Below are 28000 nucleotides of genomic sequence, written 5' to 3' on the forward strand. Positions count from 1 at the left end.
TATACCTTTATCACCACCTAGTAGTTGAAGAACATGCTATGAAAACCTGAAATCGGGCTGGGAAGGTGGCTCAGTGGTAGAGCGCTTGCCTTGCATGCAGGAGGCCCTGGGTTCGGTTCCTCAGCACCATATAAGCAGAAAAAAAAAAGCCAGAAGTGCTTCTGTGGCTCAAGTGGTAGAGCGCTAGCCTTGAGCTGAAGAGCTGAGGGACAGTGCCCAGGCCCAGAGTTCAGGCCCAGGACCAGACCAAAAACCCCCCCAAAAACCTGAAATAATTCCCTCCCCATCCCTCAAACACTTACTAAATACATTCATTACTTTGAGAAAGGTATAGCAATTTTCTTGAAAGTTTACAAAAATTTTATTTTAAACAAGGGTTTTAGTATAACAAGGTAAAATATACTAAGGGGAATTCAAGATTCTGGAAAGATCTTGTTTTCTCATGGATGGATTCATGAGCATTACAGGCTCAGACTCACATCTATAATTTAGATACTCAGGAGGCTGAGATCTGAGGAACCAGCCCAGAGGAGAGTCCGAGAGGCTCTTATCTCCAATGAAGCATCAAAAAAGCCAGAACTAAAGGTGTGGCTCAAATGGTAGAGTACTAGCCTTGGGTAAAAAAGCTAAGATACAACACCCAGGCCTAAGTTCAAGCCCTAGTATTGTATTAGCACACAAACACAATTAAAAGTGAGGATTTCTTTGCCACATGGAAATGTCCAGACGGATGCCCTGGCTGGAACTATTGGGCTTTGGTTAAAAACTAATGAGAAGAGTACCTCAAATCACTGTTTCCGAAGTAGCACAATTATGCAGATCCTGAACTGGCTGAGATTATTAAATCCAAACACATGGCCACCTCAGCCATGTAATGTATATGTAAATATAAACGTGTTTATATATATGCCATTGTGTGTGTATATACATATATATACACATATACACATATATACACACACAATGGTATTCCAGCAAAGTATTTTGGAACCTAGAACGAAATAAAGCAGTATAATTACAGACCTTATATTTATGCTACATTGCTACTCTAGTTGTAACCAATGGCAACAACAATAACAACTTTAAACGTATTGATAAATTGTCTTTTCATTGACCAAAAAAAACCCCACTGATTTAAAAAAAACTGTGGAAAAAGCTTTCAGATTTTTTTTGTAAGTTATCATTTTTAAAAAGTTTTTAAGACTTTAAATACTTCAGCTGTGCACAAAAGCTCTGGTAAAAATCAGTATATAGTCTCAAACCCATACTTTTTTTTTTTAAAGCAAATTATGAGTTTTTCCATTTTCTAGCGGAGTGAAGTTCAAGTGTCATGTCAAAGTGTCAAGCTAGTGTTGTCTTGTTTCCCCTAAGCATTACAAGTTAGGTTTGGAAGAGTAAACAGCATAAAGAGTAACATCATGGTCATTGTTGAAGGAAACCAAGTGAAAGCTGTGGGAAGTTTTAAAATCACTTTCACTTATGGCTGGCATTCTACCATTTGAGCCACAAATTAAAGTCATTTTCTATAATTTAGAAAAGACTACACTTCAAATGTAACTCAATATTTTTCAGCTTCATTATTAGATAGTAAGCAAGTCATAAATCTTTATTCATCTTTATATCTCCTACCCACTAACTTACATCATAAGCAACAAACACTTGTTAGATGAACTTGTTGGAAGACCTCTGCATGTTAACTAGATGGGAAGAGATGCACAAGACATAGTTACTAAAGCATGTATGGCAAAAGCGACTCAACACAGACAACTACCATTTCTGTGCCAGCCCAACTTAAGAACTGAAATACGGAAGTTACTATTTTTCTGAAAATAGACCAAAGTTAACTTAAGGATGAGTCACTTTGCCTAAACCTAAAATCAATTTTTTTTGGTGGGGTGGGGGATCAGTCATGGAGCTTGAACTCAGGGCCTGCTGTCCCTGAGTCTCTTTGTGCTCAAGGCTAGTAGTCCTCTACCAATTTGAGCCACAGCACCACTTCCGGTCTCCTGGTGGTTAACTGGAAATAAAAGTCTCGTGGACATTCCTAGCCCAGGTTCTAAGGAGTTAGGATTACAGGCCTGAGCCACCAGTGCCCAGCTTACACTCAACTGTTTTATCTGATAAGAAAATCTACATATTAAAACAGATGCCTGTGGTTTAGATAGCTTGGTAGTTCACTTTTAAAGGATAACAGAAATATTATCTGGGGACTGGGAAGGTGGCTCAGTGGTGGTAGAGCGCTAGCCTTGAGCTGAAGAGCTGAGGGACAGTGCCCAGGCCCAGAGTTCAGGCCCCACGACTGGACCCCTCCCCCCCCCCCCCCGGAAAAAAAAAAGGTTATCTGAAAAAGAGAAAGCTGAAGAAGCTAAGAAAATAGCTCACTAGACAACATTTGAAAGAACTATTAAATGCTCTTCATCTCCTTAGTAGTATTTTTAATCAGCATTAATCTCTATCGCCCTTAACAGCATGACACTGAATTAACATTCGAAATGGGGTAATAGCTATTTCACTTTAAAAAAATCTTATAAGATGAATTTTATCAAGTAAAACAAGTATCTTTGCTGAATGAAAAATCTTTGCTATTAAAATATTCATCAGGTTGAACTTTCCATGGTTTTTTTTGTCGAGAAATTTTGTAAATTGAAATATAAGAGAACCACTTGCTCAGTCTACTCTTTAAAAAAATAGGATTTCTTTTTAAAACAGGAGTGACCTCTCAAGCCCAAATGGGCACTTTTAGAATAAGGAAAAATAAGAATGTCAATTTATTGTCCTAAAGTACTGCTAATTGTGTAAAAATTATAGTGTAAAGGTGCAAATGCAAATATGGCATTACTCAGCGTTCTCCAAACAAACCCAATCACACTTTCACACATTTGAAACATGAAACACTTCCTTTTAAAGTGAAAATAAATTATCTTACATTCTGAAGAACGGTATTTGTATCTTAAAAAACAAAAACCTTAATTTAGGAACTGTGCATCATTGTTTGCTAGAACTTTTTCTCATGCTGGTCTTCAGCCAGTACTAACTCAAAAACAAAATGAGTATCAAGAAAGCAATGTAGATGATCACAGGTATAAGACCTATGAAAAAGTGAAGTTGAAGGCATAGAAAACAAAGGCTCAAGTACCATTTCTGTGAAACCAGGGATTTTGTTCTTTTGCTCATTTTCACCATGTAGTTCACAAGGTAAAAGGAGGGTGGTCCGGAATGAAGGGGTGGGGGGGGCGCAGGATGGGGAGGGAAGGAGGGTAAAGAAAAAACTATGACTAGGTCACTGGTTAACAATAAATTGCAGGCTGATGAATACTATGATATAAATTAGTCAAACATTTTATTATAGAGTATATATATTTATATCAAAAGCACAACAAAGACTTTTATTCTGAAAACCAAGAAGATTGCAACATTACAGAAGCATGATTCCATAATTCCAGTCCATTTCTACAGATAGCTATTAAGTGCCTAATCACCTCCGTGAAAACAAGGATGAGGCCAAGGTCACAGGTGTGAGCCCCTGTGGGTTGCTCGGCTTTACCTGGGTTCTCAAATTGAGCATGTATTCCCAGTTACAGTAAGCCATCTTCCAAATGTTTGCTACTATTCTCAATGGGTACTGAGGCAAAGACTACACCCCAAAACAATCAAAGCTCATATTCTTGTGAATCAGATTAATCCTCAAATAATAAGGACTGCATAATTAGCACTGTCATCTAATTCTAAGTAGGATGAATCATCAAAGATCTGGGTATGTCTGTAGTAAATTATATAGGAAGCAATAAAGCTCAGGGACATTCTATGGTAACTGAGCTACGGAAAAAAATAACAGATAGTAAAAACCATCAACCGTCATTACTAGGAAGGGTCACCATCCAATTCTTAGAAATGAGTCGTTGCTCATGGCAGTTGGTTCTACCAGACATCTCAAGGCTATAGTAGAGTGAAACGTACAATAACCATAATTTTAAAAATCACATTATTTTTCCTGTTTGTTCTTACAGGCCGTTAGGACTCTTCAAACTTACTCCCTGAGAGATCCCAGACTATGTCAAGTAATTAAAAGTGAGCTTGAAGTTTATCTTGTTAAAAACAAACAAAAAAACCCAACAACAAAACTATGGGCTCATCAGTGTTTTTTTAATCACTAACTTTAAAAAGTCAATATGGAAAGATAAACTTCTAAAGAATAGTTTTAAGAATATTTGGGGGAGGGGGGTAAATGTATTTTTTTAAATCAAATTGTTGTATTCTCCAAGTTTCTTTAAAAGTCAAGGATTTAACTGATGGTGCCGAAAATATAAATGCAATTTAAGAAGAAAGACTTAAAGTTTATGCTACCCAGATTATTGAGTAAAGTAGATTACCAACTACTGATTTATTGCTTTTAATATGCTGAAACACCAGATTTGACAGCTAAACTTAGCAGTGGGATACAAATGTGTTTTTTCTGTTTTTGTAGAGCAGGGCATATGCATATCCATATAAAAAGGACTATGAAGCAGATGCCTCCTCAAATCAACCAGTTCTTGTAAACATTGCGCTTGTGCAGATTTTTCATACTTTGATTCCAAAATTGCTAATAATTAAAGGCAACTTAGTAGCGGGGGAGAACAGTCCAGTTTGACTTCCTGCAACATATAGTACCACTCCTCCCTTCAGAAACAAAACAAAACAAAAAACCTAGCAGCACATAAAAAAAAGTTACAAAACATTTCAGTACTTTTTTCCCTCGCATCAAAAACCGAACAAAAATAAAGTGCAGCACCCATAAAAGTGTCAAGAAAATAGCCAAGTTCTTCCTTTCTTGTAACAAAATAGCACTTGGCCTCAGCAGTCTTAAGGAAATTATACAGTGTCCATCATTTTAGGTTCCTCATCTTCTTTATGTACCACTGAGTTTAAACTGCAAAGAGCTGTATTGATAGAATACTGAAGAGAATCTGGATTCTGGGGAGAAAGGAAAAGGTAGTAGATAAGGAACACGTGATAGCCAGTTTTATGCCAGCACATGTAAGACGCATTTGGCTCCATTCTCTGTTTCTCTATGGCACAGCAGATTAGAAAAGAAGATGAACTTTGAAGTAAGACTTTGGTTGAAACCCAAAATACTGAAATGAATATTTAGCAAAAAACCCTAAATATTCTGTTATATTATCCTGTTCCAAAAAGCAGTATTAAGAACTTTTCTGACACTTCAGGCCAAATTCTGAACAGAACTCACAATTATTCTGTTATGACTGGGCTCCATTTTTCTGTGGCAAACTTACAAGTTCTAAGAGCTGGTTGAGGCGATTCTCTACAACTCACTCACCCACCAGTGTCATGGAAACATTTGAATAGCAAAAGGCAATCAATATCCCTAAGTGATTATTGACTGTTCCATCCTCATCCAGTCCATTCCTTTACCCTCTTCCCATTTTCCCTCCCTCCCTTTCCCTCTCCCTCTCCGCTTTTTTTTTTTCCCAAGTAAAGTCTCATAATTTACACAGAGCTGGCCTTAGACCTTGATCCTCCTACCTAAGCCTAAGTGTCCCACAGGATGACATAGAACTAAAGGCTCTACTTTTGTTGTTGTTGGTCCTGGTGCTTGAACTAAAGAGCCAGGGGCCCTGTCCTGAGCCATTTGGCTCAAGGCTAGTGCTCTACCACTTTCAGCTACTGCACCACTTCCAGTTCTGGTACTTAACTAGAGATAACAGTCTCAGGCATGGTCCTCCCCAGCGGTCTTCAAACCACGACCTTCAGATCTCAGCTTGAGTAGCTAGGATTATACGAATGAGCCCCCAGCCTCTGGCTCCGGGCTCTAAATGCTTTATTTTTTTATGTAAGAATATTGAAGATGATGACATGTTTTACATTTAAGAAGAATAGTCCCAACAGGGCACTGGTGGCTCACACCTATAATCCTATCTACTCAGGAGGCTGAGATCTGAGTTGTGGTTTGAAGCCAGCCCAGGCAGAGAAATCCCCAGGAAACTCTTAACTTCAATTAAGCACTCAAACACCAAAAGTGGAACTGTGGCTCAAGTGGTAGAGTGCTAGCCTTGAGCACAAAGAGGTTCAGGGACAGGGCCCAGGTAGTTCAAGTCCCACAACTGACAAAAAGAGAGAGAGACGAAGAAAGAGAGAGAGGGAAAGGGAGAGGGAGAGAGAGAAACAGAGAGAGGGAAAGAAGGGGAAAGAGGGAGAGGGAGGGAGGGGGGAGGACAGGAGAAGAGAGAGAGAGGAGAGATCAAAAGAACAAAAACATGGGCTGAGAAGGTGGCTCAGTGGTAGAGTGCTTGCCTTGCATGCATGAAGCCCTGGGTTCAATTCCTCAGCAACACAGAAACAGAAAAAGCCGGAAGCAGCACTGTGGCTCAAGTGCTAGAACACTAGCCTTGAAGTTCAGGCCCCACAATCGACAAAAAAAAAGAAAAAGAACAAAATGTGAACTATTATTTATAAAATATTTATTTTTCCAACTTACCTGTGGTAAGGATTCTATAGATCCAACACAAGACTGGAGAACATGATTCTGAACTGTCATAGGTTGAAAACTTTCTGATTGAGGATGTCTTACTCTTGACTTGAAAGCTTCAAGCTCATTTTTGAATGCTTCAAAGTATCCTTCTTCCTCTGCCTACAATATACAGAACAACAACTGTCACAACTTTCAGACTACACGGTTAATTCTAAAGAACACACACTGGAACTGGACGAAGTAAAGACAAGGTAAACAGTTAAGAGAGACATGATATAGACACTGCCATGATTTCTATCAGATGTGTATCACTTGGCTTTTGTTGCTGTGGTTGTGCTCTACTACTGAGCTACACACTTGAATCTGAAAACAACTTGTTCTATGTATGACTGGTTTGTTCCATTTTTTTCTGCTTCAGTGAAACAAACAACGCTTCCCTATGCATGCACACAGTATGACAAAACAAATATAGGTTTTATCAGTGTGTCCTTGTTTTATCTGGATCCTTCATGGAATTAAAAAAAAAAAAAGCCTTTCACTCTCCACTGCTAAACAAGGGATATTCTTATAATAGCTCTTTTAATTAATGAGACAATATTACCTAATAGTTTCTACTAGTTTGAAAATCAAAGAAAATTAACATTCAGCTTCACTCTAGGAACATCTAAGTATTTCACTTAAGCAAGTATCTACTTTTCAATATGATGGAAAGAAAAAAGTATGATTTAAATTTGGTGGAAGGGAATTTGTAGGCATCCAATGATTTATAAGTAGAACTCTTAATAAACAGGACACCCTATTGGCAATAGCCTCCATTTATATTTCTTTTGCAAATAAAGAAATGACAATGTTTTAAATTTAAGTGGTAGATAGTCATATGGGAGTTTAGAACTTGGTTAAACCCATTGATTAGCCTCAAAATCTATATGTATCATTGCCTATTATGTAATCTAAGCAGTAGTCTGTGTTGCCACCCTATGGTTAGGAATTTAGGAAGCATTTCCTTGATTATATTTTAGTATCTTTATTAATTTATAGTACGAGTCTGAACACAAGAGAAGCTGGCCCTCACATCTAAACATAAACTTTCTGAAAATCAAGCAACACAACTGTGACTTAACTGCAAACTTAGGCCAAGAGGTTTAAATAACTGGATTTTATTAGTAATGTAGTGCTACTTGCTTAATTTCTGTAAGCCAATTTCCTCACCTACAAAATAACTGACACAAATCCTCATGAAACATCAAAAGGACTCAATAAGTTAATCTATATAATGTGCTGACACAAACAATGCCTAACACAGAGCACCTTGTGAATATTATTGCTTAGCTTTTTTTAGGTATTAAGAACACTGTTGACTAAAGGGTTTTGTGCCTCTTAGTTCTATTTTGTCAAAGTAAATCTGAAAGTATAGGTTAGCCATGGTCCATCATCTTATGAAATAACAGTCTAAACACAACCATTAATATACGATGAAAAAGAAAGTATAGTTTACTGTTTCTCTGTGTCAAGTAAAAATTTAGACCAGTTAATATACTCTTAGTTAGGATGCCAGCTTAATTATTTCCTCATTTAAACTATTATGTGAAAAAAGAAAAAACCTCCATTATTTTAGGAAATTTTCCTATTTCCTACTTCAGAAGAGTTCAGGACTATGTGGTAATATTGCTACCACCTTGATCATTTTTTTACATTTAAAAACAGAATTATGATGCTAGGCACTGGTGGCTCACCAAAAAAAAAATCCTCAAATCTAAGATTATAGGCATAAGCCATAGGCATGCAGCTATAAATTATATACGTACACACATATGTATGCATACATATATATATACATGTATATGTATGTATATGTGTATATATAGCCCTAACCTCCAAAAATGTACTGAGTTTGCCCTCAGGGTAAACTCTCTCCCTCATTTCTCCTCTCTTGCTCTCCCCTCCCACCTCACCCTCTAGTCTCTCTTTTTCTTCTTTGTTGTGTGTGTAGGTACTGGGGCTTGAGCTCAGGGCCTGGACTCTGTCCCTGGACACTCTATCACCTAAGCTATATTCTACTTCTGCCTTTCTTCTGGTTGAAGCGTTTCATGGACTTTACTGCCAAGGCTGGCTTCAAACTGTATCATCTGTCTGTCTCTCCCTCTCTCCTTTCCTTTCCTCCCCTCCTTCTTTCTCTCTCATTTCTTTCTTCCTTCTTTTATATTCTTTTTTGTGCCAGTCAGTCCTGGCACTTGAGTTCAGGGCCTGAGGCTAGAGCTCTAACACTTGAGCCACAGCCCTACTTTCAACTTTTTGATGGTTAAATGGAAATTTGGTAGTTAAACAGAAGACTCTCATGGACTTTGCTGCCTAGGCTTGCTTCAAACCACAGTTCTCAGATCTCAGCCTCCTGAGTAACTAAGATTACAGGCATGACCTATAGGGTCTCAGCATTTATTTGCTGGTACCAAAGTTTAAATTCAGGGCCTTATGTTTGATAGCTTGCAAACCAATTCTTGCTCAGTTGGCACTCTCCCACTTGAGCCATGCCTCTAGTTTGCTTTCTGTTGGTTATTTTTTAGATACAGTCTCTTGAACTTTTTGGCTCAAGCTGGCTTCTAACCAAGATTCTCTGATCTCAGTCTTCTAAATAGCAAAGTTATAGAAGTGAGCCTTTTAGCCTTCCTTGTACAGAATATCAAAGCTGAGCTATGGCCTAACCTTCCCGTGTAATAGGATCAAGTGACTACTTACTTTGGCTTTCTGGAAAAACAAACGAAAACACCCTCTTGGATCCACATTACAGTTTTTGGCCATTTCCATAATAAACTGCATTACAACAGCTTGATGGGCTATTTGTTCCATTAGAGCCCCTTTCTGAAAGTAAATACATTAAAGTTACAAGAAATACTTCTAGATATATGCAAATTTTGATTTTACCCTCTTTACTTATTAAGTCAACTATATGGACTCATAAAAAATTTTTGTTTCTTATTTTTATGTGAATCAGAAAAGGTAATGGGGAAATCATGCTATTAGAGTGATTTAATACTGTGACTGTTACTACTTGGGATTTTATTAATTATGGTTCTGGTGTTTGAACTTGGGGCCATGCGCTTGCTAGGCAAGTGCTCTACCACTTGAGCCACACTTGCAGCCCACATTTTGAGGACATATGTATGTTTGTGTTTGTGTGTGTGTGTGTGTGTGTGAGAGAGAGAGAGAGAGAGAGGGAGAGGGAAAGGGAGAGAGAGAGAGAGGGGGAAGAGAGAGAGAGAGAGAGAGAGAGAGAGAGAGAGAATATACTTTGGGGCTTGAATTCAGGATCTGGGAGCTATCCCTGAACTTTTTTGCTCATGGCTAGCACTCTACCACTTGAGCTATAGCTCTACTTCAACATTTTTGGTGATTAATCAGAGATAAGAGTTTCACAGACTTTGCAGCCTGGGCTGACTTTGAACCACAATCTTCGGATCTCAGCCTCCTGAGTAGTTAGGATTACAGGAGTGAGCCACTGGGGCCCAGATCACTTTTTGTATTTTTTAAAACATGACTGTCTAGTATAAAAAAGAAAAAAGGATTATAGTATATGAGAATTCGGGAAACAGAAAAAACGTACATTAGAAAATTCTCAATATGCTACCTGAAAAACTAAAAATGTCACCACCTTAAACAAGTCTGAAAACTACACATAAATACATACATATATATCTATATCTACGTATATATCTATATCTACATATACATATATAGACATATATCTTCTTGCTTTCAAAGTAAATAATGCAAAACAAAAACAAAATGCAAAATGCTAAGTTTTCCCAGAAACTTAAAAGTTTATACAATACCTGCTCAGCTTCTAGATGAAAACACCATAAAATAAGATATTTAGCAGTTTCTTCACATACAAGGTATGGATTATCAGACAAAAATCTCTGACTATCATCCCATCGACTCAACATACCTATAAAATAATGAGTTACATCATGAATGTCAAATGCTTTCCGCCTTCCTATAAGGGAGGAAAATGGTATTTTTAAATGATTCTCTTTAAAGTCAATTCATAGTACTAGAATGGAAATAACTTCTAAAGTTTACAGAAACTTCCATTTCATTTCATTTCAGATAATTAGGATAAAATTGAATGGCCAGTTTAAGCCAAAAAAAAAGTCTTATACCAGGGAATGCCTAGAGACTTGTCCTTAGGCTACAAGTGAGTACAGATGATTTCAAAAGACTATAAATACTATTTACTCAGAGAACAAAAGTTTTTCCTTTAGAAAGGTAGAAAAGAAAGCAAAACTCAATAAATTGCACTTGGCAAACAAGACAAACTACAATACCCAGGAAATTCAGTTATATCTAAGTTATTAAAAGTGTCTAAGATACAGTAAATGTTAACATTTACCAATTCAGGTAAATTAATATTTGGGAAACAAATTAAGACAGGATTAACATAGTAAATGTACTTTAACCATTTCAATCATGTTGTATATTACTTTAAAAATTAGTTTAACATACTTGAATTGCTACCATTATGTCTCAAGATAATAAATAAATTTGAATAGTATGTTGATTATTAATATACTTGGTCAAAGTCAATATGATCAAATAATCATGGAACTTAAGTGTTGTACTTCTAAGTTTGTCTATTAAGTTTTATACTTAAATTCAATATAACAATGTTAACAGCTATAGATTTAGATTCACCATGGAAGTTGGGATGTTACTAAATCAACATGGAAAGTTCATAGAGCTATCTTGATAGTTTGACAGTAAACCTTTCCTACTGATCCATAATAATTGTTTATATATTAAAATGTACTTGAGAACACAAGAACAAAACCAAAGATAAATATTTTACTGAAATATTGTTAGTAGTATATGGAAATTAGTACACAATACACTATTAACTTTTCCTTACTTAAAAAAAATCCCGGGGCTCGATATCTCAGACGTAAAAAAAAAGAAAAACATGGGTGAGTGGTGGGGTAGGAAAGGAGTAAAAAAGACTTCATCATTCTAAGAGTTTTTTCTTTTGTTGTTGCTTCTTTGGGGTGGGGAGAGGGGGTTGGGCTTACTATATAATCCAGCCATGATCATCAAATCCTCCTGCCTCTGTCTCTTGGCTGGTCTAAATATTTTATAAATTTTATAATTACTTCTCCAACACCTTGGTGACAATGATTAGATCATTTCAGATACTGCTTATAGAAATGACTATAGAGGGGTTGGGAAGGTGGCTCAGTGGTAGAGCACTTGCCTTGCATGCATGAGGCCCTGGGTTCGATTCCTCAGCACCACATAAGCAAAAAGAAAAAAAGCCTGAAGTGGTGCTGTGGCTCAAGTGGTAGAGGGCTAGCTTTGAGTTGAAGAGCTGAGGGACAGTGCCCAGGCCCCACGACCGGACCCCCGCCCCCCAAAAAAGAAATGACTATAGAAATTCTTATAAAAATGATTATAAAAGGTTACTTCAAACTACTTCTCAGAAAATAGTTAATAAATCCTGGAAATCACAGCGAATGAAAGCATATCTATATTTCTTATACCTTAAGCCATAAAATAAATACTATGAAGCAGTTTTGCCTTAGCATTCTAACATTGCTGATGGGGTAATATTTTCATCTACCATCTACAACAAAGTGGCCACTTCAATATGGCAGCATCCTGACTTACTGAATTACCAAAATCATGTAGTATTTTGTTTTCTAAGTGAAGTGCCACTAGGGTGTTATTACATGTTCAAATTTCAACTATTTAAAACCTGAGATATAATTAGCACTTGAGATTGAATACAGATTTTCTGTAGCTTAATAATATTTGTCATCACTTGATTTAAAAAATAGATCTGATGTTATTTTGACGTTTGTAAACAGTTATACAATCTATCCTGATGGCTGGGAAAGCAGACTAAAGAGCTAAGCTGCCTAGGTTTGAACATTAGCTGTACCTGGGACAAAATCCCTTCTTATGCCTCCCTTTCCTCAGGTATAGAATAGAGTTAAAAACAGTATCTAACTCACAGGAGTTTTGTGAGATTAAGTAATATCAATGCTTGTAAGAATTCACTGACAAAATATTCTGATTATATGTTTTAAATTATATATGTCTATCCGTAGTGAACATCTAAATTTCAATCCATCCATCAACTATTCACATTCCATTTGATTCCTAAAAGTGCTCCCAAATACACATGATTACTGAGTTCCCTCCCTTTCTAGATCACACTTACACAGAGTGATAGTTTAACACGTTGCAGTATTCCTATTCTGGCTCAATCTCCCTCCCTCCCGCTCCTCCCTTCTCTCCCCTAGTTCAATCAACCTCCATCCCCTTCCCTCTACCCCAGGCCCCCCTGTCTCCCGAGTCCTGGGGCTTGGGTGCTGTCCCTGAGATTCTTTTGCTAGTAGGCTAGTTCTCTACTACTTGAGCCACAGTTCTACTTCTGGCTTTTTAGTGGCTAACTAGAGTTAAAGAGTCTCACAGATTTTCCTGAGCTGGCTTTGAACCACAATCCTCAGATCTCAGTCTCTTGAATAACTAGGATTATAGGCATGAGCTATCAGAATCTGGCAATAATAAATATTCAATGTTAAGTCATCCTATAATTTGTAAGATAAATCCATAAAAAATTTAGATGATTAAAAATCAAGTATATTTACTGTGAAGAATTGAAAAGTTCAAAAATAAACAAAATTGCCTATAATTTATTACAAAAAATTACTGTTAACATTAGATATATTTCCTCCCAAGCTTATTTTTAAATAACTTTATAAATAAAGATTAGTATACAGTGATTGTACAAGATGGCTTTTACTGTGATATTTCCACACATGCATACAATTATCTCTAAGTCACTTTGAAAGAAATGAAACTGGGGGGGGGGGGGGGTGTGGGGGCGGGGGGAGATGGGAGGGCAGGGATGGTAAGGGGAAACAGAGGAGGAGGCAACAATGCTTGGTAAGAAATATACTCATTACCTTGCTCATGTAATTGTAACCCCTCTGTACAGTATTTTCACAATAAAAAAACTTAATAATAGAAAATAAAGAAATGAAACTAAAATCATATTACGTAATTTTCTGTTCATTTCACTTCATACTGTACATTATATAGTAAATATTTTTCAAAAATACATGTTTTTAGAAGCAAAACTAAGTGATTACAATAAAAGAGGTTCTAAATATTCACCTTCAGCACCAACAGGGAAAAAAATCCTATTACATTTTTGTGCACATATATATAGCCTTGATGACATTTCCAGTGACATCATTCTACAGATTCAAAAACTGCTGAATCACATCTAACTCTAGCTAGAAGGGCAAAATAACATGCTCTGAAAAAACTGCTTAGGATGATTCAAAAAACAGCTCTGGCAATCACAAAGCCAGTGATGGTATAAACATAATTTTGAATTAAACTGTTTTGTAAATTTTAAAAGTAAGTAGGATTTATGTCTAAAGTAGCATTTTATACTTATGAAGTGTGAATCAACTAAATTAACAAATTAAATGCAAATGTAGGAAATACAGTCAGATTTCAATACTTCATAATACTCCACAGTACAAATTGTACCATCTTAGAACGTAGTTTTTTATGATTATAAGAGTAAAAGCAACATAAGGAAAACAATCCACAAAGAGCGTAAGGGAAAGCTAGGAAGCACTAAGAATGTAACTACATGTACCAGCACAGAGAAGTACTGGTATGAAGTTCCTACAGCCCTACTCATACTACCCTCACCCCCAAACCCATGTACCAGGCCTGTCTGAAAGCTTTAATTACAGCTCCTCCTATCAAGATGTGTTTAAAGAAATACATAAATATAGTCGTCATTCTGACAAATGCTTTTTTCCTCACTACAATAAGTATACAGCACCAGAAGCATTTGCTCTCTCCCAACAGAGATAGTATAAACTTTCCCTGTCTTGATTCAAGCATCTATCTACTTACTTTGTGCCATAATTTAGCCAAAGCAACTTTTTGGCAGTACTGGAGTGTGAACTTGGGGTCTGGAGCTCGCTAGTCAAACACTTTACCATTGTGCCATGCCTCCAGCCCATCAAAGGGGATTCTGATGATCTCATTTCCCACATGTCTACAACAAGTTGTTCTACTCTATGGTGATGGAACTTGGTGAGCAGGAAGTAGCAGGTGCCCCAGATGCCTTGGTAAGATACATGCATGCCAGAAAGTGGAAAATAAAACATACGAAAATTTTGGTAGCCTACTACCTTAGTAACATTTCTGTGGATCCAATGTGCTGCAGCAAGTAGGATATCTCCTCCAAAGTGAAAAGTCAATGTGCATTTCCACTAAGAAACAGGCACAATGTGAATCTGGGAGTGGCTATCAAGTCTGGTTGGGTTTGAAGACAGCAAGGCTCTGGTTAGTAATACAGATGAGATACTGGAAGCTCACAACATCCAATGGCAAATAACTGCTTATTAACCACCTTTGGGTGCCAAGTCAGCCTTTTCTCTCAGCCATCTTATTACACGCACAATAGTTTCAAAAACTAAAGGATCACAGTGGTTCAGGCTTGAGATTATACAGATTCCACAGCATGGACTCTCCTCATCAAGGATGTTCCAGCATCCCAATCCAGCAAAATCAATAAATACCTAATCTGCCTGTAGCAGAAACGAACGCCAAAACCTCAATATGGTACCATATACTTATGGAATTATCAAGCCATTAGGTACCAAAGTATGTTGGTCCATTTCATCTTGAAAAGATTGCTAATTCCTCACTTGAACAAGCCTTTTCTTCTTACCATGCTTCTACAGGGAACCATCTCTGTCTTACTAGCCCTATCAGGGGTGTCGTGTCCACATCCCACCTCCTATCCCCAGTCCGAGGGCATGAACTCTGGGCCTGGGCACTGTCCCTGGGCTTCTTTGTGCTCTACCACTTGAGCAACAGCACCACTCCCCACTTTTTCTGAGTAGTTTATTAGAGATAAGAGTCTCACGGACTTCCCTGCCTGGGCCAGCTTTAAATCAAAATCCTCAGATCTCAGCCTCCTGAGTGGCTAGAATTACAGGTGTAAGCCACCTGTGCTGGGCTCCACATTACTTTTTGACTTATTTTATAACAAAAGAAATTATGAAGCTGAGCTCATGAAATTCACTGGTGTTATTGCAAACATGATCAGAAGCAACAGGTTTCATACAATGGGGAAATGGTCTATCAAATTCCCAGTCATTAGTGTAAGATGCTATGTCACTTTGTGAAGTTGGGAGATTTTCCCACACAAAATGCTTTTATTAATTGAAGTACTCAGTTTACATAAAAGTAAAGAAACATTCTCACCATGTGTGGAAAATAACTAGCTTATTGAATCCCAGTTAGATAAAGACATTTTGAGAGATTCTGTTCTATATAAGGGGAGTGCATGCTCGGACAGTACCTATTTTTTCCTATAGCAGAACACATGGGCCTAAGAAGCAAGAACTATAGGCTGGAGTGGCAACTCACATCACACAGCTACTCATTTGCAAATTACCAAATTTTATTCTTAAACTAAATAAAGGCTATGTGTAGGGCATTTTAGTACGTGCCTATGAAAAAAACTATTCATTTTTTCCTACTATACAGTATGTCCAATGACACTATCTGGAAGCATAAATTTTCTTTCTTCAGATACTATTCTTAACCTATAGTTTATTATTTTAAAAAGTATAAAAATTATTTTTACAGGGAAAAAACTTGCCTTAACTGGATGCTGGTGGCACACACCTATAATCCTAGCTAATCAGGAGGATGAGATCTGAGGATCATGGTTAAAAGCCAACTTGGGGAAAGTGTGTGACACCCATATCTCCAATTAACTAGCAAAAAGCTGGAAGTTGAGTTCTGGTTGGTAGAGCACCAGCCTTGAGCAAAAAAGCTAAGCACAGCCAAGGCTGGCATCAAAAAACAAACAGACAAAAAGTAACTAAAAGTAACAAAAAGCCTAAGAAGAAGGGGGAAAAATGGAAACAAACGACACATTGTCTTGACATAACTGAAACATAAATAAAATTCTAAGTACTTTGGGGAAGGAAGCAATACCACTAGGAAAAAATTTCAATATGCCATTTAAAACATTTATGAACAAAGTACAGATAAAGTCATGTTTATTAAATTATTACCTAGGATAAAAATAAAAAACATGGTTTGAGCCTAAACCCATAATGCTTCCCAGTAGCATTTCTACTATAGCAATAGCTTATGGCTCATAGGTCTCAGAACACATCATAGTATTTTCTGACTGCATTTCTATCTGCTTCTGCTGCTGCTTCATTTCCTTGGAAAAGCTGTCTGGTTCCTCATAAGCAAATTACAATGTTACTTACCTCTTCTAGGAACCCTTTACTTATTTCTATCTCATACAACTCTTATTTTCCCAAGAGAAAAAAACGATTTCTTAGTTCTTTATAAACACATGTCTATTACTATATTCATCTGAGTAATATTTTAGGACATGCATGAATTACACAGCATCATGCAAAATTTTCTGGAAAAAACAAGTGAGAATCTTTTAACCATACAATAAAAAGGTATCAAGGGGGAAAAAGAAAAAAAGAGTATACTTGTAAGTGGAAAAAAGTTATGGACTAAACAAGATTGTCTTTAAAGTATTAACAGACTGAATTTTGCTTCTCTTCATAATTTAGCTTGCTCTGTCAACCCATTTTATTTATGAATACAAGAAAAGGTCTCAAACAAGATCTGTACAACTCTGCCAGAAGTAACTACAAACTGAAGTTTCTCCCCTATCTTATCTGGCTCCCATTTTATAAATCCAGTATTTACACAAATGCATTTTAATACCAAATATTACAAAGAAGGAAATTCAAATTAGCAGACTTACCAAAATGTCTGATTTTTTGCTCATGTTTCTGCATAAATGATTTTGATTTATCTTCATCTTCTGTTTCTTTTCTTTTATCTTGATTAATAAAACTCTGAAAAAAATTGACACATTTAAAACCAGACTTTCAAATATTCTAATTGAATCTTCTTTCTCAGATACTGGATGTCTAGCAGTCCTATTTTATAGACAATAAAAAATGTGATGTATTATTATGCTATCATTAAACTAACTTGTTTAACTCTTCATTAAAAAAAGATTTATGGGGCTGGGAAGTTGGCTCAGTGGTAGAGTGCTTGCCTTGCATGCATGAGGCCCTGGGTTTGATTCCTCGGCACCACATAAGCAAAAAGAAAAAAGCCGGAAGTGGCGCTGTGGCTCAAGTGGTAGAGCGCTAGCCTTGAGCTGAAGAGCTGAGGGACAGCACCCAGGCCTAGAGTTCAGGCCCCACGACCGGACCCAAAAAAATAAAAAATAAAATAAAATAAAATAAAATTTATTTTGTACTCACATACAGGGAGACCAAAAGAGGATAGTGTCAGGGTACTGCACAAAGATGCAATACAATACCCTAGCGCTTCCTCATATATATATTGAAATGAATTCCAAGATATGGATACAAGAAATCGTTTTCTTTTTAGTTAACGCAGGGGAAAAAAGGGGAAAAAGTGCAGCAGTGAAGTGCTCTGAACATTGATTAAAGTGAATCATACAACTCATAGGTAGAGATGGAAAGAAGAGAATGGGAGAGACTGGGGGAACAGATGATACTATATAAAAGGAAATGTACTCATCACCTGATGCATGCAAATATAACCCCTCTGTATATCACCTCTATCATAACAATAAAATAATAAGGTTTACGTTGGAAATCATAAAGAATGATACAAGTGAATTAATCTTTCTAACAAACTGAACAGCTACACCAAGTACAGAAAAATCCTTTACATGCACAATTTACATCATTGTTACTCATTTTCTATATATATTTGCAACTGTAGTCTAATCTTCAGATTCCTTACTGCAAGTAAACTCAGAAATTCAAACCATATATTCTCAATTTTTTGAGAATAAACCATTAATATCTTGATTACATTTTTATTTTTTGAGTCCAAATAGTTTAGTTTTTTAAAATCAAGTACAAGTTACTATAAAAGAAGTGTTTACTTTCTGTTGAATAAGTCATAAAACAGATCAAACATGAATTTTTTAAATCTAGCCAGAAAAACCAGCAGAACGGTTTCTGAGAACATTCTGTGATCACATTTATACCCTGAAATCATCCCTGCCAAAAAAAAAGAGGTACAAACTAGCTCTCTGTCAATTTACAATCAGGATGCACACAAGTTTATATATTTCAAAATAAAAGCACTTTTCCCTTTATCTATTTTGCCATCTAGATCAGCACTGTACAATACAATATAACGTAAGTAACAAATATGATTTATTGTATGTGCTGCCAAAGCGAGTACAACAAATGATTTAAAGTTTTCATTAGCCATATTAAAAACGAGGAACAATAACCTATATATTACTTTATATAGCCATTATGTTATTTTAAATGCAAGCAACACAAAAGATTCTTAATGAAATGCTTTACTTTTTTTGGTACCAAGTCAAAAGAAGCTTGTGTTTTACACTTAAAGCACATCTTAACTCAGACTTTAAGTGCTCAATAACCCATGTGGCTAGTGGCTATCAGCACAGATCTAGACCAGTCCTCTCAAATCTCAAGCTCCCAGACAAAAACAATGTACGATTTTGAGCAAAAGACTGGCACATAAAAATATTCCTAATTAACTTGTGGTATAAATGTAGGGTATGTTAGAATCCAAGTGTAAAGAAACAAAAGCAAGCTGGGCGCTGGTGGCTCACGTCTGTAACCCTAGCTACTCAGGAGGCTGAGATCTGAAGATCATGGTTCAAAGCCAGCCCGGGCAGGAAAAGTCTGTGAAACTCTTATCTCCAATAAAAACCACCAGAAAACTGGAAGTGGCGCTGTAGCTCAAGTGGTAGAGAGTTAGCCTTGAACACAGAGAGGCTGAGGGACAGTGCCAAAGGCCCCGAGTTCAAGCCCCACAACTGACCAAAAAAAAAACCCCCAAAAAAGAATGAATAGTAAATCCCTCAGATCTAAGGTTTAACTTCAGTATAATTACAAAGAAGTATTCTTTGTAATTTAATGGCAAATGAGTGAATTTCAGACCCAACAGGTTACAGAATGAAGATTTCAATACTTGGTTTTTAAAAACTCTCACACTATATATAATCTTTATAGTGTGAGTTACACAAGTATATTTGTTAAAACGTTTGCACATAAGGTGTATCTCAAAGTGAAATGGTATACAAAACCCAAACAAAATGCTAATAATCAAGTAAGGATAGGAGCAGAAGGTACAGATGAGACGGGTAGAATGATGATAGCAGCTGACCTGAAACATGGGCCTCCTTATTTACTTTATGTATATTGAAAATTTCATATTAAGGAGGGTTAAAAAGGCCCACATTCACTTCGGTATGGTATGTCTAGGGGCTGATAGAGGGATAGCGACACATTTTAAAGCCTATTCTTTCTATTCTCTACATAAATGTACTAGGAAAATTATTCCTAGACATTATTTGTACATCTATCAGAATGTTAATTGTAAATGTTTCCCCCAAAGACAGCTTAATGTAGATTAGTAGTCTTCAATACAGAATTATGTAACTTTATCCCCTATTAGAAACATCAGCTCATAAACAATGTGCTTTGCCTTTCTCTCCATTTCATGTATCCCAAAATCAAATCTTTAGGAACTAGTTTCCAAACAGAAAAAAAGATGCTTATGGAAATGAACTCCAAGAAATGGAAACAAGAGACTTTTTTTACTGTACTGTCTATAGTTTTCTTTTTTCTTGTTTTTCCCCCCTTTTGTCACTGTTTTTGATTTCTGTACCTTTTGTCATTATCTGACATGTAACTGTAACCCCTTTGTACATTACAATAAAAACAACAAACATGCAATAAACCAAACAACAACAACAAATAGAAAACAAATGGATAAACTCTGGGTAGCTTGAGACATGGGATTTTAAAAGTCCAACCAGACTTAATGATTTTTTTGCCAGCCCCTCAGGTCCTGGGCGCTGTCCCTGTGTGTCTTTGTGGCTCTAGGTTAGCACTATACCACTTAAACCACAATAGCTTAAACCACTTACCGCTTTTTCTGAGTAGTTTATTGGAGATAAACTAACTATTCTACCCAGGCTGGCTTCAAACCACAATCCTCAGATCTCAGCCTCCTGCGCAGCTAGGATTACAGGCATGAGCCACTGGTGCCCAACTTGATGTCCTTTATTAATGTCTATCATCTCCACAAATCGTAGATATAACTTTCATTGTTTTTTAAAAATATTTTTTATTGTCATTATAAAGGTGATGTACAAAGGAGCTATAGTTACATAAGTCATGTAATGAGTATTTATACTTTTGGATGTCACCCCCTTCCCTTGCTCTCTCCCAATCACTTTCATTCTTTGTTGTTGTTGTTGTTGGTGGTGGTGGTGGTGGTCGTGGGGTTTGAACTCTGGGCCTGGGCGCTGTCCCTGAGCTCATCAGCTCAAGGCGAACACTCTACCACTTGAGCCATAGTGCCACTTCTGGTTTTCTGGTGGTTAATTGGAGGTAAGAGTCTCACAGACTACTTTCCTGTCTCAGCTGGCTTTGAACTGTGATCCTCAGATCTCAGCCTCCTGAGCAGCTAGGATTATAGGCATGAGTCACCAATGCCTGGCTCAATCACTTTCATTCTTAAAGGCATTTTAAAGGATATTCAAGACCTTTATTTTTTTTTTCATTTTTCCCAAAATATTTCTTTATTGAAAATATGTGACTACATAAATTTCAGCCTCCTGAGTAGCTAGGATGACAGGCATGAACCACCTCGCCTGGCACAAATACCTAAATTTCACAATGATAGTTATCATTGTCTTAATCTACACTGCTTATGAACTCTATGACCTTTAACAATAAAACTATTTATTTATTTTGTTAGTTCTGGGGCTTGAACTCTGGGCTTGGGCACTGTCCCTGCACTCTTCAGCTCAAGGCGAGAGCTCTACTGCTTGAGCCACAGCGCCACTTCCAACTATTTTTTTAAATCAGGTGATAAATACATTTGCTTAGTGTAAGCTGTTTCCTCTTTTCCTGTCATTCCCTCCCTCCCATCACTACCCTTGAGTTGCTTAGTTCATTTTCATCAGTGTCCAGTGCAGCTGATGGGCCCCTCTGCTGTATACTTTTCAATAAATTTGAATTTTTTTTTTTTGGTCAATCGTGGGTCTTGAACTCTGGCCTGGGCAGTCTCTGAGCTCTTCAGCTCAAGGCCAGTGCTCTACCACTTGAGCCACAGCACCACTTCCAGTTTTCTAGTGGCTCATTGGAGGTAAGAGTCTCCGACTTTCCTTCCCAGACTGGCTTTGAACCTTGATCCTCAGATCTCAGCTTCCTGAGTAGCTAAAGACCTTTATTTTTAAGTGGTCTTTATCTCACAATATGGAATTTTTCTCTCAGACTTAATGTATCATTATGTCATGACTTACTTTGCAGTTTCTTCACTTACAAAATATGTGAATTAAAGGAACTCTAAAATAATAACCAGAAAATTAGGAGATATAAAAAAAGAAAAGTGGGAAAAAACATTTAATAATCTAATTTAGGTGTGTTTTCATCCTTAACACATTTCTCAATCCTTTAGAACACTGAGTGCTATTTTATATATAATGACTATTCAATAGCACATGCATACACATAAACAAATATTTGAAAATGGTAAATTAAAACTGCCTACAGGGGCTGGAAATGCAGCTCAATGTTAGAGTGCTTGCCTAACATGCAAAAGGACCTGGATTTGATTCCAGTTGCCATAAAACAAAACAAAACAAAAAAAAATGAAAAAAATCCAGAAACACAAAAATAAAAAGTTGTCTGTAGTCTCAAGTTCTGGAATATGAACTTTCATACTTTTAAATTACAATTTAAGAAGTCAATTATACATGCATTCTAACATACAAAAACATGCAACATTTGAGTTTTAGAATACAATACTGACTGTAAGTGGGATGTACTTTTTCTACTGTATGATATGTAGTAAAGAAAAATGCTGCTTGAAATGTGCCAAACTGTTTTCAGAACCTACTTAAGTTGGTTATGAGTCTACAACCTGAAGAAAAGGGTCATTCTGTACTTTTCCTGAAACAGGAACTTTTTTGGGGGAGGGGGGGAGGTGGGAGGGGTCCGGTCATGGGGCCTGAACTCTGGGCCTGGGCGCTGTCCCTCAGCTCTTCAGCTCAAGGCTAGCACTCTACCACTTGAGCCACAGCACCACTTCCGGCTTTTTTCTTTTTACTTATGTGGTGCTAAGGAATCGAACCCAGGGCCTTAGGCATGCAAGGCAAGCACTCTACCACTGAGCCATCTTCCCAGCCCCTGAAACAGGAACTTTTTGATTTCAGTATAATTTAAAAGAACTACTTGCTTGGTAAAAGTAACATATATCCTGCATCATTTCTGGGGATCCTCTCAGTACTAGATTACCACTTGAGTGTATACATATTGGTAAATAACCACTGAAAGATTTGTCTAATGAATCAGTAACTGAGCGTGCATAAAACCTGGATGGCAGGCTGATAGGCCACAGCAACATCAGAATGCACTCACACATCTGAGCTTAACAATAGGCCCCATACTACCACACTTTTAAGACATTATTTAATCTTACACTGACCCTACATAGTTGAAGAAATCAAGATTTAGAGATATTTAGTGACTTGCCCTAGGTCACAAACGCAACATGAGACAAAGCTGAGATACGAAGCAGTCTAGATCCACACTGCCATGGGCCATGATGCGTATTTGTATGAAGACTACCTAAATTAGAAATTGCCAGGGTGTTGGTTTCTGTAAGGAGCACTTTTCACAAACTGCCAAAACAACACTAGCTGTCATATTTGATTGCTTTGCTAACAAATATATACAAATACTTCAGGGTTTTCTACCTTCTTTCTTTTCCTCATCCTTCCCTCAGGGCAAGTGGTTGACCTCTCCCTTCTTTTTTATTCTTTTTAGGTCTAGGGATGGAATTCAAGCTCCAGCCCTGGTCTCCATCTTCCCCCTTTTATGGCCCAATAAAATACCATACCTTATTAAAAACATCCTTGCTAATGCCATCCATGTTCCACAGACACATCCTCTCCCTTTGTACTAGAGCCTCTTCTTTCTGTCGCCATTCTTCTTCCCGTTGCCTCAGTTCTGATACTGCTGTTTGTGCTTTGGCATGTTCTTGATCCAAGGACTCAGAGTTATGTAGTGCTAAGCTACCAAGTTTCTGCTGAGCTTCAGCAAGATTCCATTTGCACGCCACAGAGTTCTTCACAAACTCCTTCTGTTTTTGGCAAGCCAGCTCAATCTCTTGGCTATATATCTGAATGAGAAAACACTTGTAAGAAATGAAGAAGGCAATAAATGTTTGTGCAGCACAGTTCAATTTTTTTTTCTAAGTCAAAGGATCTCTATACCATGTTTGGTGCAATGTATGACTTGTACTCTGCAGCTATAGCTACACTTTATATTATAGGTCTTGTTTCACCAATTAGACTGCAATCCTGTTGACTTATGCCCTTCTGAAAATAACACAAAGCCTGTCAACTATTACAGTGGCTGCCATATACCTGGTGCTCAACAAACATGATTTATTGTCTTCATAATACTGTGCCAGCAGAATGAGAACAAAGCTGAAGTCTAATTCATCACTTCAAGATTCCACATGCAGAAAAGAAAACCTTTAGAGATCTGAGGGGGTTTTGCTTTGCTTTGCAATACTGGGGTTTGAACTCAGGGATATGCAAGTACTCTACCATTTGAGCCATGTCCCAGGTCAGAAATTCTTAAGAGAAATTCCTACTTATAATTGGTAAGACACATATCCTTTTACCTAGTCAAAATTGGCAAAGTTATTTAAGAAGGGTCAACTAACCTAGCCTATTGACCTGCACTAATTTTTATTTATTTACTGTATGTAAAGTACTTGGCCAAATGTAGGTGTATTCATTAAGAATAATTTCTCTCCAATCAGTTCCCCTATCTGCATCACTATTCAAGACTTTATAATTTTACACTTGAATTACACAAATAGAGTCTGTCTTATCTCAACCACTCTCTACCTTACTAGCCCAAGTGATATTTCCAAATTATAACCCAAATCTGATCATTTTATTCATTCTTTAGACTCTGGGATAATGTGCAACTCTGTATAATAGCCTGGTCCCTTAGATTTCTACTTCCTATTATCTTTACAGACTCAGTTCTAATTACTCTTACTTATTCCAACACTTACCCATCTCTTTACTTGGCAATCTTCCTCCCCCTAGGTTAATTCCTATTGCAGATTATGGCATCCCTAAGTCTTTCTTATTTATTTTCTTTCTACTCAATATATGAATATTTCTAGAACAATGTTTTTCACATAGTATTGTGCTTGTTTCCTTAACTATCAGCATCTCAAAAAGGTAAAATTAAATAAATGTCAGATGATAAAACAATTGAACAGAATGGTATGATGAGGAATTCTGAGGCAAGTAGAAAGCAAGGCCCCTTCTTCCTAGCTGAGTTTTCAAACAAGGTCAAGATTTTTACTGGGTTAAATGTGGATTGACACTGTTGCTATCCTTGTTTTATTTATTCACTCAGTAGGCTTGGAGCCCAGGTATCACACACAGTGTCCCTAAATAATCAAGTAAAACATGTGTTTTTATTTGCCACTATCTTTGAATAGTCTCAAGAAAAACTGTAGATTAACTAGGCATAAAATTGTCCAAGAAAAAGAGAAAAATGAAGCTAAAAGAATTTGTAAGAAGGCCTGGCACCGGTGGCTCACGCCTGTAATCCTAGCTACTCAGGAGGCTGAGATCTGAGGACTGGGGTTCAAAGCCAGCCCGGGCAGGAAAATCTGTGAAATTCTTATCTCCAATAAACCACACTAGAAAACCAGAAGTGGCGCTGTGGCTCAAGCAGAGCACTCGCCTTAAGCTGAAGAGCACAGGGACAGTGCCCAAGCCCAGAGTTCAAGTCCTACAACCGACAAACAAAAAAAAGAATTTGTAAGAAAATAAAAGGCCCCAAGGAAGAGTAATGAGTAGGGTGGTAAATAAGATAAAAATGCAGTATATGTACTTTTTATAAAAAAAAGGCAACAGAGATAAGTGGACTGTCTTACGTTTTCAAATTACACAGGAGCAAGTATTTATGTTTGAAATCAAATCATTCTAAGAATGATTTATATCTATGAACTATTCTCCTTAGACTAGTAAGACACCATTTAACCATAAATTTAATATGTATTCAGAAGACTTATTTCAATCTGTGAACATATTAAATCTGTAGAGGGACAAAATTACATTTTAATACACAAAAAATTTCAAAAAGAAGGGTTAGCATTAAAATATTCTAATGTAACTTACATAAAAAATTCGGTAACAGGACCTCTAAATTTACATCTATCTTTTCATTAATTGCATCTCAGACCTACATATCATTTATCATTTTAAGATGTCCAGATATTTCTTAGCCAGTAAAAGTCAATCCAAACCTTATTTTAAACTGGACTTTAAATGCCTACCAAGTGGATCAAACATTTCCAGATGTCCCAATCCAGATATTTAAGTCCTAAAGCCAGCAAGACAAAAAGGTTTGTAATAAACTAAAAAGAGTGAATAATGACTTTGCAAATTTCAGCACCATTTAAAGGTAGTTTTAGCCAAATAAAGTTTTACAGTACTTCACAGGATAAGCAGTGCAGGGAAAGGGAAAAAAATGCTGGATTAAAATAATAAATTGCAGTTTTTATTCTACTATTATTACTTACTGAGATGGACTTGGGAAACTCACTTTTTAAAAAATTACAGTTGAAAAAAATCTTTGAGCAGTTGTTCAAAGGAGTTACGATTCAACAAATACAATGCATCTTGATGGATATCACCCCCTTTCATTGCTCTTCCCTTTGCCTCTGAACTCAATCTTTCTCCTGGGGAAATCACTTTCAATGAAAAAGAGAAGCAGCCTATTCACTTCTAAAACCTTTTCACCTAAAAAAGCACCTAAAAGTGCAGGAGTGAAAATTTAATACTCTTTAATATTCACTTTCTCCTGGGTTACTTTTATGTGTTTCAACCATAATTGCAATTAAAATTTTAAGACTATACTTTCTCTCCACAATTAGCACCTGAAACTGTTGTTCATTCTCCCTGTAATGAATTATGTGCTCATAATACATGATACATACAGATGACACTAGTGATCCATAATTAGTGGGTGACTACTCCCCCATCAGCTCTCATTTTGCCTTGCTTTCCTACTGACTAGCTGGAGCAGGGCCGTCTGCAGTTATGAAACAGCATTTTTCGTGTATGAAGCCCATTGAAACTCCTTTAGCTAGTCCTAAGGCTATTATGCTCTGTTTGCTGGCAAACCATTTAAATCACTCATCTTCATTAGCATCTGGCAAAATGAGGGGTTTCAAGAAAAACAACAAAACAACAACAACAACAACAAAAAAAAAACCCTAAAACTGAGCAGGCAGACATGTACAAGCCATGTCCCTGGACATACTGTGTACTCTGTGGTTCCCCAAATACAGACCAAAACACATGTAGGATAAGAAAATACCCCAACAAGGTGATGTGAGCCTTTCAAGCACTACCTGAGACCAGGAAGAAATCCTAACTGTCATCGCATGTAAGTTTCAGAGGTAGGAAAAGCTGAGTTGAAAAAAAAGAAAAAAAAAAAAAACATCTCAAGTAAGGCAAAACTAAACACAAAGCACCAAGGGAAAGACAGTCAAAAGCCAGAATCAAACAGCTTAGCACCGAGATTCCCAGAATTTACTCAGCTGTCACGGGGGGGGGGGGGGGGAGCCCCGATCCCGATGTGATCTTTTGTGACTCTTCAAGTGCGATCACTCACGATTCCTTCCTCGGTCGGAGCCTAAAAACCACCTAGCGAGAGGACAAAGGGTCACGGCTGCACCGTGGGAGCTGCCCTACATCGATCGGGGCGCGGCGAGGGAGGAAGGCAGCCCGGGCGCAGCCGGGCGCCGCGGGCACGCCGCGCCGGGCAGCCGACGCGCGCTGGCGGCGGCGGAGGGCGCCCGGGGTCCGGCGTCCGGCGTCCGCCCCGGGCCCCGCCGCGCCGCGCTCAGCCCCGGCCCGGGCGCAGCCTCGCCCCCTCGCCCCCGCCGCACGCGGGCCCGCTCTCACCGCGGCGCCTCCGCCCGGCAGCGGCGGGCAGCGGCCGGGGGAGCCCGGCGACACGTCCAAGTCGCTCTCGTCCTCCGCCGCGCCGGCGGCCTGAGGGAAGCAGCTCCAGGGTCCAGGCGGCGGCCACGGCTGCTCCATGTCTGTCCGGCCCCGGCCTTACAACCGCCACCGCCAACGGACTTGGCGTGGAGTGGAACCCGCGGCGCGGAGCCAAGCCGCCCCAGCAGCCGGGGCCGTTACCCAGAATCCTTCTACTGGCAGCAACACTGACGGCGAGGGCGACGCACAACCCCGCGCAGGCCTAGGCCGCGCCCCCGGCGGGCGGCGGAAGAAGAACTACCGAGAGGGGTACGTCATTTCCGGAGGGGGCGTGGCGTTCGGGGGCGGGCCCAAGGCGTGCTGTA

General features: G+C 38.0%; 1 protein-coding gene across 2 annotated transcripts; it reads right to left on the minus strand.

The window, feature by feature from the left end:
- Positions 1–3323: 3323 nt before the first annotated feature.
- On the minus strand, positions 3324–27912 carry Cdc37l1 (cell division cycle 37 like 1). Of its 2 annotated transcripts, none has more exons than XM_042699320.1 (7): positions 27600–27912; positions 23486–23770; positions 17307–17400; positions 10297–10412; positions 9203–9325; positions 6476–6628; positions 3324–4953 (listed from the first exon to the last, which is right to left on the minus strand). In XM_042699320.1, the coding sequence occupies exons 1-7, from the start codon at positions 27732–27734 to the stop codon at positions 4852–4854; spliced, it is 1008 nt and encodes a 335-aa protein (XP_042555254.1). In that variant the 5' UTR covers positions 27735–27912; the 3' UTR covers positions 3324–4851. The 2 variants fall into 2 exon arrangements, with proteins under 2 accessions (XP_042555254.1, XP_042555253.1); XM_042699319.1 differs by having other exon boundaries at positions 23486–23767; positions 27597–27912.
- Between the last annotated feature and the right edge of the window lie 88 nt (positions 27913–28000).

Source organism: Dipodomys spectabilis, unplaced genomic scaffold (genome assembly GCF_019054845.1).
Source record: "Dipodomys spectabilis isolate Male_0828 unplaced genomic scaffold, ASM1905484v1 ptg000241l, whole genome shotgun sequence".
Lineage (NCBI taxonomy): Eukaryota > Metazoa > Chordata > Mammalia > Rodentia > Heteromyidae > Dipodomys > Dipodomys spectabilis.

Bases quoted from the DNA above. Each gene is read 5' to 3' on its own strand.
- Cdc37l1 (XM_042699320.1), bottom strand. From the start codon at position 27,734: ATGGAGCAGCCGTGGCCGCCGCCTGGACCCTGGAGCTGCTTCCCTCAG. The intron at 6,629-9,202 runs GTAAGTAGTCAC...TGTATATTGTAG, and splicing joins TGTTTTTCCAGAAAGCCAAA to GCAGAGGAAGAAGGATACTT. The intron at 4,954-6,475 runs GTAAGTTGGAAA...CTTTCTCCCCAG, and splicing joins CTATAGAATCCTTACCACAG to AATCCAGATTCTCTTCAGTA.